The sequence below is a fragment of the Podarcis gaigeae genome (genome assembly GCF_964106915.1).
Source record: "Podarcis gaigeae genome assembly, chromosome: 6".
In the NCBI taxonomy this organism is placed as follows: Eukaryota; Metazoa; Chordata; class Lepidosauria; order Squamata; family Lacertidae; genus Podarcis; species Podarcis gaigeae.
Genome location: NC_139682.1, coordinates 30,974,057 through 30,990,372, shown reverse-complemented (window position 1 = coordinate 30,990,372; position 16,316 = coordinate 30,974,057). Strand labels below are relative to the sequence as shown.

At 41.4% G+C, this 16,316-nt stretch overlaps 2 protein-coding genes across 12 annotated transcripts in view; both read right to left on the bottom strand.

Annotated features, from left to right (window-relative positions):
• The window catches only part of SLA2 (Src like adaptor 2), a 247,460-nt gene that overhangs the window by 33,528 nt on the left and 197,616 nt on the right, over positions 1–16,316 (bottom strand). The window lies entirely within an intron of this gene.
• The window catches only part of NDRG3 (NDRG family member 3), a 59,305-nt gene that overhangs the window by 21,941 nt on the left and 21,048 nt on the right, over positions 1–16,316 (bottom strand). For 7 of the 11 annotated variants that reach the window (XM_083746635.1, XM_083746628.1, XM_083746627.1 and 4 more), the window contains exons 2-3: positions 12,344–12,444; positions 9,761–9,796 (exon numbers count right to left, since the gene is read on the bottom strand). In XM_083746635.1, coding sequence (XP_083602761.1) covers positions 9,761–9,796; positions 12,344–12,400 — 93 coding nt within the window. In that variant the 5' untranslated portion in view covers positions 12,401–12,444. Of the gene's footprint in view, positions 1–9,760; positions 9,797–12,343; positions 12,447–16,316 lie in introns of all 11 variants that reach the window. The other 4 variants (XM_083746631.1, XM_083746632.1, XM_083746629.1 and 1 more) reach the window with 2 other exon arrangements.

The following is a 16,316-nucleotide window of genomic DNA, read 5'->3' as shown; positions in this document are numbered from 1 at the left end:
CACCTGGAGTCATAATGACTTCACGTGATTGACAGGTGGGCAGGCTCCACTCACCTATCAAAACTGCCAACTGATGAATTCATTTACCCATCCCAGCATTTACCCAAACAAAAACAAAACTACCCCATACCAGAGCTAGTTGTTATGCCCTGTTTGACCAAGGTACTTAAAAGGCTTCACACCAAGTCGTCTTTCAGCATACACAATAACCCAAGCTTTTAAGAACAATCAATCAAAGCAAATAAATCTCTGTTACAGACACTTAGAACAATCCAGACTCAACTGATTTCAGTCCTCTTTGGCCCATTTGGCTTTAAAAAGCATTTAGACAGAGAGAGTTCTGCAGATGACATCTTTGGTTCCTGACCAGCAAGGGAAATGTTTACAGCGGAATGGAACCAACCACTATTCAAGTGAGAAAAGGGCAAACTAATAAATTTTACAATGTGCTCAACAATCCAGAGCAAGGGCAAGAGCAAGATTGCTTATGTTCCTCACAGCATATGACCTTAGTCCCCTTCACTTGTAGATTTTCCTTGGACTCTCAACTGATAAAAGGACAGAAGGGTAAGTTGCCAATTCATCCCAACTGCTTTTCTTTCTTAAAAATCCGTCCTCAGATTCAGTGTGTTGAAGTAGTGGATACAGCATCGGACTAGGACCTGAGACAACAGGGTTTGAATCCCCATGCAGGCAGCTATAAAGCTTAAGGGGTGACCTTGGGGCAGTCAACTTGTCTTAGCTTAAGCTCACAGGGTTGGGTTGTTGTGAGGATAAAATAGGGAGGGATAGAATGATGCATTCCATCTTGTGTTCCTTGGAGAAATGCAGAACATGGATGTAACAAGGAAACTAAAATATTCACATGACTATGATAGCCTACGTATCTACTGCTTTGTGGCCACAAAGTTATGTTTGTTCAGAAGAACTGTGCGAAGCTAGTTGCTCAGATTTTAAAACTAGCACACTGAACTAAATTATTCATACCCACACAGAGCTGAAATATTAATAGAAAAACAGCACAGTCTATGCAAGCAGGCACTGGTTTCTATGGTATTTTGTATAAATAGATCAAGGTGTAAATTAAGAGTGACGCTTTGTGAAATCCAAGCATTGTCGAGAGATAAAATATGCAATCTAATGATGTGAAGTCCTCAAACACACAGCATGCACCCAAGGGCACAGTCCAGTCAGCAATTGTGTCTGCACACATCACATCCCTGTTAAAACTTTGCTTGGGCCCCATGCTGCCTTATACATCCGTTTTTAAATTACCACAGCAGAACGCTGAAAGAATGAGGTGAAGCCAAGTCTTCCCCAGAACACACAATACTGTACAAGTTTGAAACCACTCTGAAATCAGTAAACCACTTCTTAGGTGAGAGAGCTTTGGGGAACTAGTCTTATAAAAATGGGACCAGAAGGCGTTCCCACACCAAGATTGTGTTGATTAATTTTTCCAATCCCTGCATCCCTTCTTCAGCAAAATATAGATTTCAAAATTATGAGCAATAAGCAAATTAGTCTGAACAAAACGCTGCTCTTAGAAAAATAAACTGGAAACAGGGCAATTTAGGAGGGAAGAATCTATTCCTTCATCAAAGTCAGGAATCTGTTTAATCTGGAGATGCGGCTGCTTGAAGACCAGAAAGGATAAGCCCTAGAAATATGTTTATTTACAGCACAACCGTATGGACGTCTATTCAGAAGTAAGCACCTTCCCTGAATTCAATGGTTGGGATTACTGCAATAAGATCAGTGTGAGACTACAGCAGCTAGGTTGCTTGTGGGGCAAACTACTGCCAGCATACAGCACCTCACTTATGGGATTTTCACTGGCTGCCAATGTGCTACCAGGCCGGTGTTAGTACTAGCAAATCTCAGGAACAGGTTACTTGAGAGACTACCTTATCCCTTGTATACCAGTAGATCCCCGTGGTCTGTAGGAAAGCTTCTCCTGGATGTTTTTCTGCAGTAACACTGAGCAGAGCTTTCAGAGTGGCTCCCTCATTTTGTGGAATAACATTCCTTTTGATACAATAGGTACTCACTATCTACACTTTCTGGAAACAAGTGAATACATTTTTGTTCTGATAAGCTTTTACCACGAGTGTCTATTTTGCATTGTTTTAGCTATAAAATATGTTCAGGTAGTGCAGAATGCAGCAGCCAAACTGTTCACAAGAGCAGGCTGATGGCAACTTGTTACTCTACTGTCTGAAAGAGTTGCCCTGGTTACCAGTCTGCTACTGGACCAGGTTCAAGGGTTTGTGCTAATTCAGAAAGCCCTAAATAACTTGGGCCCAAGGGACCTTGAGGATCTCCTGATTCCTCATGCTCTGCCTTGATCACTGAGGTCTCCTGATGGGGGACCTCTGGTGGCCCCATGTGCCCCTGAGGTTTGGCTGGCCTTACTACTACTACTACTACTACTACTACTACTACTACTATATGTGTTACCCATCCTTCACCCTAAGGTCTTAGGGCAGGTTACAACATTAAAACACAACATAACAAGGCAATATGAAAAACAGCTTAGAGCAACTTACAAATACAGTGGGTCCTAAAGATATAGAGCACAAGCATCAAAAGCCAGGGAAAAGAGGTGTGTGGAATGTGTATAATAAAGTTGCCAGATGCACCTTTGCAGGGACCGAGTTCCACTGTTTAAGGGTTGCCACAGAGAATGCCCTTTCCAGGGTCACCACCCCTCAAAGCTTTTGAAGGTGGAAGAACATACCAATCATCTGAGAGGGTCTGTAGGGAAGAAAATGGTCTTTCAGGTATTTGGGGCCTGAGTCATTTAGGGCTTTGAACATTAATGTGAGCAAGCACCTTGAATTGAGCCCAGAAACAAACTGGCAACCAATGTGGCTGTTTGAGCACAGGGGATATATGGGACCTAAACTGAACCCCAACCAGTAATCCAGCTGTTGCATTTTGGAACTGCACATTCCAATACAAGAGCAGATTGCAATTACTATAGTCCAAGGCTTTAGTGTGGCTGGCCCTGCTCTGCGGGGCTCCTTGTCTATAGGGGCTTGGCAGGAGTCACCCCTGTTTTTAGATACCTTCTGAAAACCGTATTATTCAGACAGACCTTTTCAAATCTGAAATTCTCTGCCAACTAGCTCTCACTACTGTGTTTTTATTCCATATCCTGCTTTGTGATGTATTATATGAAAGTGTGGCTTATAAATACTTTAAATAAATAAAGGGCACCTGGTTGGGGAAAGGGAAAACATCTTGATGTTCATTCACCTTGACAGATGAGAGACATAGAATATGTCTCTCCTAGGGTTTCCTGCTGTTACAAGCAAACTACTACAGATGTTAACAGAAGGAAAGGTAGCAAAGGCATGGACAAGGTGTCCTTCAATTTCTGAAAATAGCAGCCAGCAGATCTCGTGAAACAATAAATGCATGAAGTCCAAAGCAATTTGGAGTAAGCGGCCCCCACCCGCCCTGTTCCCCTGCAGCTTCATCTGTGCCTCTGAAATAATGGCTGTCACTGTTATCATCAAACACCCATGGCAACTACTCTGAAACATTGTTGGTGATGTTTCATAATGTAATCAATTAATATAGATAGGTTATATATATATTACACTGCTGGGGTTTTCACAGATTCTCTTTTTGCCTGCTGGGGTCACGAATTCCTCATGCAAAATCAATACCTGGCAAGGCAGGAGCATTGGACAGGAATATTTTAGTGTGGTCATAACTATCTCCATCCTTTCTCCCTCAATTCCCATGCATAACTACAACCTCCTGAAACAATGCTCTATGGGCTGTATCAAGCCCCCAAAGTTTTTCGTGGCTTCCACAAGATTCACCCCATAATGTTTAATTTTATTTCAATCTTTCAATTGAGTTGAGTTGGATCTCCTACCATGATGTTATGATGCCAAAACGTTTTGGGAAGGCCGGGCCCACCAAATCTGTCAATTTAGAATTTAACTTTAAAAAAATAATTGATCTGCTTTTTTTTTACTCAAATGTTTTGCACCTCCAGGGACCTAGACAAAAGTTTTTAAAAGCTTTTTTTTTTTTTACTCAATTTAATACTGAATATTTCTTTTTCTTTTAAAGGGAGAGCCTTTGTGAAGGCAGCCTTGGGTACTGCACTTCTCACTGCACATCCCTTTACACCTTGACCACACTATCTTTGACTTGCAGCCCCCATAGGGCTGACCATGTAACAATACAGCCATTGGACCAAAAACAAGTTAGCTACCCTAAAGGGTTAGAAAAAGAATGTTCCAAATTAAAAGGACTAACAGTAGCATTATTTGCACCACATAAGAAGTGAACTAATCTCTACGGTTTCTGTGATGCCTCGAGAGCTCAGAGAGTTATTATGAGCAGCTTTTAGAGCAGCAGTTTGGTGCGCTCACTCATGAGGCAGTCACTCAACAAGACTGATGCACTTAGAGACACAGGCTTGGGGACTCTTGCAGCTGTCCAACCTCCCCCACTGTCTGACTGACACCCACCCTGTTGATAAGGAACCCCTCCACCCCATGAATAGGGACTGAGAGGCAGCCAGTAGGACTGCCTCCCCTTCCCCCTCTCCAAAGGAAACAGGAGTGGACTGGTGTGCCAGTCATTTTCTGCAATTTCCTCTTCCTCTGACTCTTCTTTCAGTAACTGCCCTGAACCAGTTGTGATCATGGGCCTCATGACAAGCACAAAGCATTTCACATTTTCAGGAGTAATCATCATGTTTTTAGACAGAAGCCTTGGCTGAAATTCCTCCACACCAGTGTGAAATCTCTCAGAACCTTGCTTGTCCCAACCTTGTTCTGTGGACAGTGTCAGAATATAAACATTTATTGCTCATCTTTATTCACTCATTCATTGCTCAGGGCTTCCTAGGTCCCTCATAATAAGGTTTGTTCCAAGTGTTAGCGATTGGGTCAGATTAAACATATGACTGGCAGCAACTGCAAAACAGAAACAGAGGCAGACTAAATGTAACATGGAGCTCTTAAAGACAGGCACCATAATACAGATGCACCCATGACTTTACTAGCAGCGGAGGTCACAGACACCATCTGCTCACCCACAGACAACCCTTGCAGATCATTTAATCTATCATCTGCTCAAGAAGTAGGACAAGCTCCTACATTCTCATATTTCAATTGTGCAAAGGGATAGAAATATATTTAAAAGTTTATATGGTCTGAGCAGGGTTTGGCTAATTGAAAAAAAGTCTTGACCACAAAAAGAAGAAGAGTTTTAAACCCCAGTGGCTCTTTCCAGTGGCAAGTTCAGGTGGTAAGAAGCAAAGTGACTGCAGGCAGATTGGAGCTGCTGGGAAAGATGAGCAAGGTATCCTCACATTTTTTGAGAAGTCTAAAATAGGGCTGTTATATGTCCAGAATTTCCCAGACCTAGCCGGGATTCATCAGTTTAAAATGGCATACGGGTGGAATTTTCGCAAATCAGTTAAAATGTCCAGGAAAACCCTATAGCCCCTATAGGAAGCAAAAAAATAGTTTAAAAACTTCAAAAAAAGCTCAACAACATTTGTGTCTGGATTTTCACTTTTTGAAATATGGCAACCCTACATGAAATGTATTCGAAAGGGGGCAGAACCCCAATGAGGACTGAGCATGCTTAGTTGCCATGGGTTGTAGAATGACACTGGAAACAAAAAATGGAACTGCTAGATGGAAGCAAAGAGAATACCCAGATTGGAGGGAATGGTTGGGTAGAAACCTGAACAGAATAACTCATTTTAGGAAGTAGGATACACTGGGACATTTTGTTGTAGGTTCCAGTCACAACATGATATCTTGTTTGATATAAGAATGGGAATTAGGTTGCACAAACCTGGAGATATCAAATTGTCATTTAATAGCAAAGCTACTCGATACGATACAAATATGAGTCCATAGGGTCTTGACTTAATTCATAAAGAGCAGATTTAGGGGGAAATACAAAACGGAGGCTATTCTCTTCTGTCCAATCAGGACAGAACACACACCAGCAATTATTCAGTGCTGTTTCTAGTAATAAGAACCACACATCATTATTTCTCACGGGACTAGGCGGGCCAGGAGAAACAGGTCTTCCTCCCTATTCTACCCTCAGAGAATCAAGAGAAAGTGGTCAGCCAAAACTCTTTTTGGTGCTCTTTCCTATCCGGAGAACCTTGACTGCATTCACAAAGCGGATTTCACACTTATCTACTCACCCACAAGCAATTGCCACTTGCTCCGAGATTATGGTTACTTGAACTATAATCTGTAAGCAAAGTCTAAGATACAAATTATTTAAGAGCTGCCCAAGGAAAACAAAACTGAGCAGCTATTACACCAGTAACAAAGGACTTTAGATATAAAGAACATTCTTAATTAAGAACACATTATTTCAGCAACAAAGACAAACACTTTTTTTTTGGGGGGGGGGGAGTGTGGCTTCTGTTAAGAGTGGCAATGAAAATTACTCCTTCAGTCAAGTGTTTGTAGCAACCTGAAGTATTTTTTCCAGGTTGAGTCCAATAACCTCTTGGTGAATAGATCAACAAAATCTCAATGGTTTTGTCTGACTGTAATCTATGCAGTGCCTGCCAGATGTTGTTGGAGTTCAACACCCATCAGCCTCACCCAGCAAAGCCAATAATAGGAGTCAGAGCCTAGCAACATGTGGGGGACATCACAGTGGCAACCCCCGTTTCTGATAGAAAGAAAGAAACTATCTATCATCTATCTATCTATCTATCTATCTATCTATCTATCTATCTATCTATCTGGCATTCTACCACAAACATAGAACTCAGATTCAAGGTTGCCATGTTGTCTCATAACCAGCCAACAACTAGACCCAGGACTGCTTAGTTTTTCACACAATTGCTGCCTCATGTGCCTTCAGAATGTTCCCTGGGACGGTGACCTATTTTCAAGGTTAACCCACTACATAAAGGAAGCTCCAAGGCACTTCCTGCAGGTCTTAACCTAGTAGGGGCTTCAAAGCATACATGTTCAACGGATGCACATTAACAGCTGTCTTGTGGAGTCGGTCAAATATAAGGAAGCAATATCCATTAAAGTTTTGACAGATGCTGCTGCCTGAGGTGCTGATGCTACAGAACTAAATTCTTTCCAAAATTCTTGATGTGACTATTATCTATGAGAAAGAGCGTTAGCCATGCAGATTCAGTATTTGACAGCTGAAGGAGTTAAGATGCAGTTTAAAGTCCTTGCTTGCTCAGCTGCCCACTTCCTTTCCCCCTCAAATTTCCTTTGAAGCTAACTGTGAGCATGTCCCCTTCCTTTTCCATTATCTAATTGCAGAGACCCTCTGCATCTATGCCTAAGCTTCTGGTGTGCCCACATGATTTCTAAAAATGGTGGCACTCTAATTAACCCTGGTATGAGAGACCATTTGCACTGTCTTTGACTCAAAGGGACATCACCTAAGTTAAAATAGTGGAATGCCACTTGAACCTAATAAAGGATATGTGCATTTATTTTTCCTGTGAGGTACATTATATCTTACTGTGTAGTTCTTTGGCTTATCAAGAGCACCTTAGCCTGAAGCAGCTGAAGGCTATGGGAAATTTTAAGATTCAATCTTGCCCACGCAACCCTTCTTTAAATATGTTGTAATTCATGCACAGTGTTTAACTTGTGTAAATAAAAGACTAAAGCAGGCAGTCCTCAGAAGTTGTCATTTGTATGATACAAGGCAAAGAAGCTTTATCAACACACAAAGGCTGTACATAGCTCAATTTTAGGAGCAGCTAAAATTAATAAAGTGGCAGTAAGGAACATCCTGTTCAGTGGTTGCTATGGACACAAGTTCACTGTTCATCCACTCTAAAAGATTAAGAAAAAGAAGTGGCAAGCATCACCTGGTTTATGCTCAATTCGTGTCACACTCACCAGTTTTGTTTTACATTAATTATAGTGCAATTGCCCTGGGTAATTTTCATAAGCTCTCAAATGTGCATTTTCTCTATTTCTGTGCCTGCTTGTGTTGAGTTATGCTGGGATGGCTGGGCGGTTTTGTGTTGAGTGTGTGTGTGTGTGTGTGTGTGTGTGTTTGTGTGTGTGTGTGTGTGTGTGTGTGTGTGTGTGTGAATGCTTGAGAGATTCTCTTAAATCCTTTTCAAACTGAAGTTTCTGGCCTTAAATTCACCTTTGCACAACATTGAACACCAAACTGGTCCAACAAATGAGGTAAGTCAAGGGAGCTTCAAGTCAAACCCAAAGGGCATAAAAGGGTGTTCAATTTCACCGGTGTGTGATCTTTGCGCCCTGAAGCTGAGATTCTGGTTCCCTTTTAATTCAAAGTTATTCTAAGCATATGTCAGGTGTTAACAATTCCTAGCCATGCCTTGTACAGATGCCACATCAAGATTGTTGGTTAAAATTCACATCACACTCTGCTCATGTTTGGCAAGACATCTGTGAAGACAAGCTCTTAAGCCGGAAGCAGAGTGGCATTCCTACCTTCAGGGCAGATGTGGCTAAGACCCAAAACAGGGCAGAAACATTTTTAAAATATAAATTGCTACCCAAATGTGCTAAAAAATAAAAATCAACTTTAATCTATGATGGTGGATAGCTGACATCGATAACCAGAAATCTGGAGGATGCCCTAAAACATGAATGGACACTAGTAGAAAGGTATCACCTTTTTCAGATACATTTCAATGTTTACCATGTACATACAGGAATATTACTGGCCAGCTCCCCTTATCTATGCAGATCAGCCAAAAGACTAATTTCGGGTGACAAAATTATATGTTATACATTCATTGATCACTAAAGAAGATTCCTTGGGGATTCAAATGCATTTGGTCTTTAGAACTAATCTAATGCTGGATGTTAAGGCATTGTCCTGTACAGTGGTACCTTGGTTTACAAACTTAATCCGTTCCGGAAGTCCGTTCTTAAACCAAAGCATTCTTAAACCAAGGCGTGCTTTCCCATAGCAGTGGGGGACTCGATTTACAAATGGAATACACTCAACAGGAAGCGGAACATGTTCTGCTTCCAAGGCAAAAACTCACAAATCAAAACACCTACTTCCGGGTTTGCAGCGTTCTTAATCCAAGTTGTTCATAAACTAAGCTGCTCTTAAACCAAGGTACCACTGTATTGTTACGGTCATTAATATGTTTAATTTATATTCATACTTTTTGTAGAATTGAAGTCAAATTTTACTTTTCGTTCAAATTTTAGTAGCAATTTATATTGCATTTTAGGTCCTACCCAATTTTGTTCCTAATTCCACCTTTTGAGGTTGGCTTGGCATTTCCATTTTTCTGTATCTTGCTCATGTGGCTAAGACAAGATAGGACAACAGGCCAAGCCACAGAATGTAATAAACTGGCTACTTCATATAATAATTTTTTAAACACTGAAAACACCACTTTATGATTTGAGGATTACAAGCCCTTCCTACTTCATTAATTTCTGAGATGTAGAGCTTCAAAACAGATTTGCATCTTACAAAAATTACACACACAATTTAACTCTATGGTGCTTCAAAAGTCCATGGTGATCAACTCCAAAATCTGGCCCTTAAGATCTGGAAGCAGACAAGTCCTGTTCAACACATACTGCCGAACACACTGTTAAATGTACAGAAAAACAGTAAAAGGTATATGGGAGCCAATGGACTCTTAGGTTTCTCAAGTCCTTTTTTATTTTTAATTTGGGCAACTATCTGATCAACAGAGATCCATTGTCGTTCTTGAAGGAAAGCCTGACAATGCATGCCCGTTTTGGTTTCAGGTACTTACCTGACAGTCAAAGTCCTGGAAGTTTCGAGCTGAATTCTGTCAAAATAAGAATAAGAGCCAATGAATAGCCCAGATTCCAGAACAGCCTCATAAACTTTGCTTTGCAGCTGAGTTTTCTGAAAACTCTGCTCCGTCATATCACTTTGCAGCAAACTATTGTCAGAATTGAAGCTTCTTTTACTTCATTAGTATGAATAAATGCAAAGGACGAGGTCATTACAATTAGCTTTCCTCCACCCCCAACAGCTGATGCCAGAAACAAAATTATTGTACGAACCACCAAGGATAGAAGAGAGGCAAGTGCCACAATTCCACATGAGTCGGTACACATTTATCAGTCCCAGAAATAATCATTTTCAAACACTTTCAAGCACAGACAAACCTACTCCTTTTTCAAAGGCACTGTGAAAATACCATTCAAAATTATTTCCATTCCAACATTTAGTCAATATATATTAGGAACTGGTGGCACTGCTGCTCAGTTCGTGCAAAAGGTTAGAACACATGTTTTGCATGCAAAGGGTTCCAGATTCAATCCCTGGCATCTTCATGAAGGGCTAGGAAACAATTATCTGAAAACCTGGGTGTTTTCTACCAGTAACTGAAGAAAATGCTGAGCTAGATGGACCAATCAGTGGTCTGATTTGGTAGTTTCTATACAGTCATACCTCAGGTTGTGAACGTGATCCTTGCAGGAGGCGCGTTCGCAACCTGCAGTGCCGCTGCACGCGCGTGTGACACGATTAGGCGCTTCTGCGCATGACACCATTTTGTGCTTCTGCACATGCGTGAGCACCGAAACCCAGAAGTAACCCATTCTGGTGGTCCATAACCCGAAAATGCGCAACCTGCAGCGTTCGTAACCCGAGGTATGACTGTATTCCTATATATCGTAATTTTTGCTCTATAAGACTCACTTCTTCCCTCCTAAAAAGTAAGGGAAAATGTGTGTGCGTCTTATGGAGTGAATGCAGGCTGCACAGCTATCACAGAAGCCAGAACAGCAAGAGGGACTGCTGCTTTCACTGCGTAACTATCCCTCTTGCTGTTCTGGCTTCTGAGATTCAGATTTTTTTTGTTTGTTTTCCTCCTCCAAAAACTAGGTGCGCCTTGTGGTCTGGTGTGTCTTATAGAGCGAAAAATACAATAACGTCTTAAACATGCATGGTCATTTACACAAAACACTCAACCTCTGGCTACTATGTAATTTATCACTGGATCTGGCTATGGCTTTTTGTCTATATTGATATAAAACTACTAGTTCAACTCCCTTTAAAAAGAGGAAAGACTTTTTGTAGTGTGTGGGCTTGGTAAAACGAATATTTGTTACCGCCATTCATTTCTTTAAAAAACCCAAGAGTGGTTTACAACAATTATATATAAAACCATACAATAAAAGCCACATACTAAGTTAAAACCAGAAACCAGCTATTATGGAAATATGTATTCTTAATTGCCCACATAAGCCTGATGGAATAAAAAGTTTTTTAGCAGGCATCTAAAAGTTGAAACTGAAATATGTTAAAATAGTAAGTGGACGAGACAGACACGGTAGCGAGAGGAAAAACCGGATGACCCACAAATGTTCAAGGCACACCACAAGCTAAAAAGAGAGGACCAGTGTAAGACTGGATTTTGCAGAAATAGCTGGAAAACATTGGCTCATCACTGTAAATCACCATAGAAAAGTTGGTGATCACACTATTCACCCCCACACTTGCACACCCTTGGAAAGTGCTAAGAACTGAACCAAAGTAAGAACCAAAGTTAAAACTGAAATGAGAAAGATATCCTATTCATTCTTTGTGAAAGGTACCTCAAATTATGTACTAAAGAAAGGCTGAAATCATCAATTAATGGACTGGATCCTGAGAAGAGTGAATGCAACTCCACTCATGCAACGGGCTTTCCTGCGCCCTCCCTGCACCAAGCCCCCCCCCCCCCGGCCACTCCTGAGGATCCAGGCATGGAGAAATCAAGAATCCTGAAGGTCTGCCTTTTGCAAGAACTGCCCTTCCACTTACTCTTGCATAATGCATTCTTCTTATGCTACTTGTAGGGAAGGGCAAGAAACAAGGCAGGGCACTGAAGTCCTTTGCCCTTCCCAACCAGTAACCCCACCCCACCCCGGCTTTGGAGATTTCATCAGAAGTATATGGTATTATCTTTACAGCTCATTCTTTACTTATTCCATGCTATTATGGATTGATGCATTAGACTCCAGCCCAACAAACTTATTTATTTTAAAGTGTCATAGGACTCTTTATCATCATTGTTCAAAGAGATAATAGAAGCTACAACAGAAGGAAGAGTACCCATCCCAGGGAGTTTGCAATCTATAATTTGCAACACGGCAGGCAAAAGACAACAGAGATAATATTTAAGGGGGGGGGGGGTTGTGTTCAGTTATACTGAAGTGATGGACTTTACAAAAAAAATAGGTAGAACTTCTCAGAACGTTAAGTTCTGTTTCTTAATCCCAAACAGTACAGAATTCTAAATTGCACACAACCCTTATGTACCGCTCACAGATAACATAAAACGACTAGTGCTTTGCTAATGCTCAAACACAGCAAGAATTACCTTATCATTCAGGAGGGGCTTGATCTCCGTCAATTGGACATCTTGCAATTCTTCCATGTTTACCGAGAACACCGATGTTAGCTTTCAAACAGCAAAACACTCTAAGAGAGAGCAAGAGAAAAGACCAGCGTTAAGATTGCAAACACTGAAAAAGATGCCAGGACCCCACAGAATGAATTGAAAGCATGGACTAGGTACTTGAACACAGCCACGAAATAGGTTCGTGCCTCCTGAACAGAACGGCACCTGCTCCCTTCACAATGCAGCACTAAAGAAGGCATTATTTATGCCTGACTGAATCATAAAGAAATGACCTCTCCTGCAAGGCATCCCTGTTAAAATATCGGTAGACCAGAGGTCTAATCTGACAAACTTCCTCCTTCAGAAGAAGTGCAACCCAATTTCATGAACATGTGAACCCTCCACCCAAAGAACCCACAAATTCCCAGGATCATTGGTCCTCATCCAGTCCACCACTGCATCCAGAAACTGGTCCAAAGCTCTCATGACCTCTCCTGATTCAGATGTTATGGAGAAGTATAGCTGTGTATCATAAGCATACTGGAGACACCTTGCTCTAAAACTCCTAATAATCACACCCAATGGCTTCATACATGTATTAAACAGAACTGGGGAGAGAACAGCACCATGCAAAACCCCATAGCACAAATGCCAGGGGAGGGAGGTGAGAAACACAAACCCAGTGCTACTCGCTGGGTACAACCTTAAAGATACAAACAGATCCACTGTAATATAATGCCTCCAACACCCATCTCACTAATTTGGTCCAGGAGGATATCATGGTTGATGGGTTTCAAAGGCCGCTAAGCAATCAAGCAGAAGTAATAAGGTTGTACTCATCCTGTCCCTCTCATGATAAAGGTCACCTATGAGGGCACCCAATTCAGTTCCAAAATCAGGTCTGAACCCAGACTGTATTTGATCCAGATACAGTGGTACCTCGGGTTACAGACGCTTCAAGTTACATACGGTTCAGATTACAGACTCCACTAACCCAGAAATAGTACCTCGGGTTAAGAACTTTGCTTCAGGATGAGAACAGAAATTGTGCTCCAGCGGCGCAGCAGCAGAAGGAGGCCACATTAGCTAAAGTGGTACCCCAGGTTAAGAACAGTTTCAGTTTAAGAACGGACCTCTGGAATGAATTAAATACTTAACCTGAGGTACCACTGTAATCAGTCTCTTCCAGGAATATCTGCAGTTGCTCTACAACCACCCTCTCTATCACCTTTGTCAATAAAGGGATGTTAGTAACTGGTCTAGGGTGGGCTTTCTGAGGCGTGGATCCACCACTGCCTCTTTAAGCACAAAATATTTAAATATGTCTATAGTTTTGAATAAGTAAAATAAGGCTACTGTTTCCTTGCCACCACTAGCTTGGTGTTAATCTCTTCAAAATGTGTGTTGGCACTGTTGAAAACCTGCTATTTCTTTAACAGGTTTTTTCCCTTGCTACTGTCTCCTCCTTTGGTGAAATGATTCACTAATGAAAATGGTGAGACGCTTGTAATGGTAGCCTTGCAAGCATCTCAATCTCCAAGTGCCTAAGAGTTTAAGAACACTGTTTAAAATTAAACTCTTTTCAATTTTATCTGCAAATAGCTAATTTAACACTAGCAAACAATGCAACCTGCTGATGCATCAGACAGGTTCCTAGGAAGGGGAGTAAAAATCTGTGTGTGTGTGTGTGTGTGTGTGTGTGTGTGAAATTAAGGAAGGTTTGAAGACAAGGAGGTCTTTGGTGGGGCCGTGCAGGAGAACAGAGGAGAGTAGGAAGGGAAAGAGGAGTATTGACTTGCAATCCCAGTAGTGAGCAAGAAGGGAGGAGGCAGGGAAAGGACAAAGGTTTAGGAAAAGCCATTACAGTACAATAACTACCGTATTTTTTGCTCTATAAGACTCACTTTTTCCCTCCTAAAAAGTATGTGGAAATGTGTGTGCGTCTTATGGGGCGAATGCAGGCTGCACAGCTATCCCAGAAGCCAGAACAGCAAGAGGGATTGCTGCTTTCACTGCGCAGCGATCCCTCTTGTTCTTCTGGCTTCTGAGATTCAGAATTTTTTCCCCCTTGTTTTCCTCCTCCAAAAACTAGGTGCGTCTTGTGGTCTGGTGCGTCTTATAGAGCGAAAAATACGGTATATTTAAAGGGACAGGATCCAGTGATTAAAAGTGTACCTAAACTAGCAGAGTACAGGTCCCATCAAATAGTGTCTGAATTGAAGACACACCCTGAAACTGAGTTTCAGTTGCAGGTAAATGTAGCACTAAAAATAAACTGCTGATAAATAAGTGGTACAATCTAGTGCAAACTTGATGCACTGTTAAAAAACCAGCGGCTTCTTTACTGTTTGGATTATAAAATATCCAGGTGTCAATTAAACGGGCAGTTCTCAAATGAGCACCTCTGTCATTCATCACCTTTTAGTTGATAGTGTTTGAGGGCAATTTGCCTTCTAAACAGTCAGTAGAGAAGTTAAGATTAAATTCCACATTAGGCAGGTGTAGCCACATGGACATTCTCTCTGCTTTGACCAGAAATTATCACCGGAGTCCATAAGAACTTGTGAATTCTCCCAGAAAGGAATTAACAAAACCCTTCCCATTTCCTTAATGTGTACGCTGCTACTGATAATTAGATTCATGTCTCTAACACACTTTTTTCCAGAGTTGATACTATTACAAGTCTAACACCTGGAATGATTCAATATAACTTGTTATACATATGGTGCTGTGGAAAAACAGCGTCCAGGGGGAATTCAAGCCTTGTTCTCCACAACTGGTAAATATAGTCGGCTGACGTTTCCAAGGCAACTGTGCGTGCTCTCTGTGGATATGGAAGAGAAGACTGGCGTAAGGCTGGCCAAGAAGCTCTCCTGCATAAACCTTGCTAGCCCTTATTTTGGGACTGGTATTTACCGGTAGGTTCTTAAGCCTCCGATGCCCAAAGCACAAAAACTTAATAGAGGATGGTGAAGCCTCCAGATGGGTGCCCTTGAGGCTCCCAGCCTCTGTGTGTTTGTGTACACAAATATGCAAAAACTGGGTCTTGGCCCAGGTGAAATAAAGTCTTGTTTCGCCCCCACTAACTCTAGAACAGCATCCTCCTAGAACAAATTGTGCCTGGAGGCAGTAAACAGAGCAAGGAGACAAATGGGGCCTCTGCTGCCATCTCTAGATCAAAATTGGAATTGCTTTTTGTCATTCAACTCATTTTGGACTAAGGAGAGTCTACATAAAAACAGACATGCCAGCTCTGTTAACCCCAACTGAGTTGGGGCAGTAGAGGACTTAAAAGAAAGGTGATGGAAACTCCCACAGAGCCTAAACTTAGACTTTGAAATAACCACAGAAAAATGATTCCAAAGTTCTGCAGAATGACAAACTGAATGGTGCTGGGAGGTGAAACCTGCCTCTTTGCATATTTAAAGGAGCAAGTTACATCAGTGAAGGCTTTCCCAGCAAAAAAACTTGCTGCTACATTTAATCTGGAGGTATGTCTCAGAGCAGCACCTAGCACTCCACAAGATTAAACTAAATTTTTTTTGAACTATGAGGAAAAGTTAAAAAATAAAAATAAACAAAGTGGAAATCACATCTGAAACAACTGACTGCAATTTTCCTAGATCTGTCCTGGAAATGCTTCAATGACAAGAGTTTTAAGTTGCTTGTTATCTCAGGGACATGCTATATTCACTAGAGATATGAGTGATGGATGGCTATAGAGGTAACCAAGAGACACTAGACAATCATCCAGCAGTGACACATAAAGGAGAAATACCCAATGAAGTAGCTCCATTAGCACAAGAACTTGCATTTGTGCAACAGAACTTCTCCTCTCTCTACTCCTCCTGCAATGGCCTCCCCAAATCTGGGTTGCAGAAAACCCCAGAATGAGGAGAGAATTATTCTATTATTATTGCACTAATGGAACTATTTTATTGGATACCTCCCT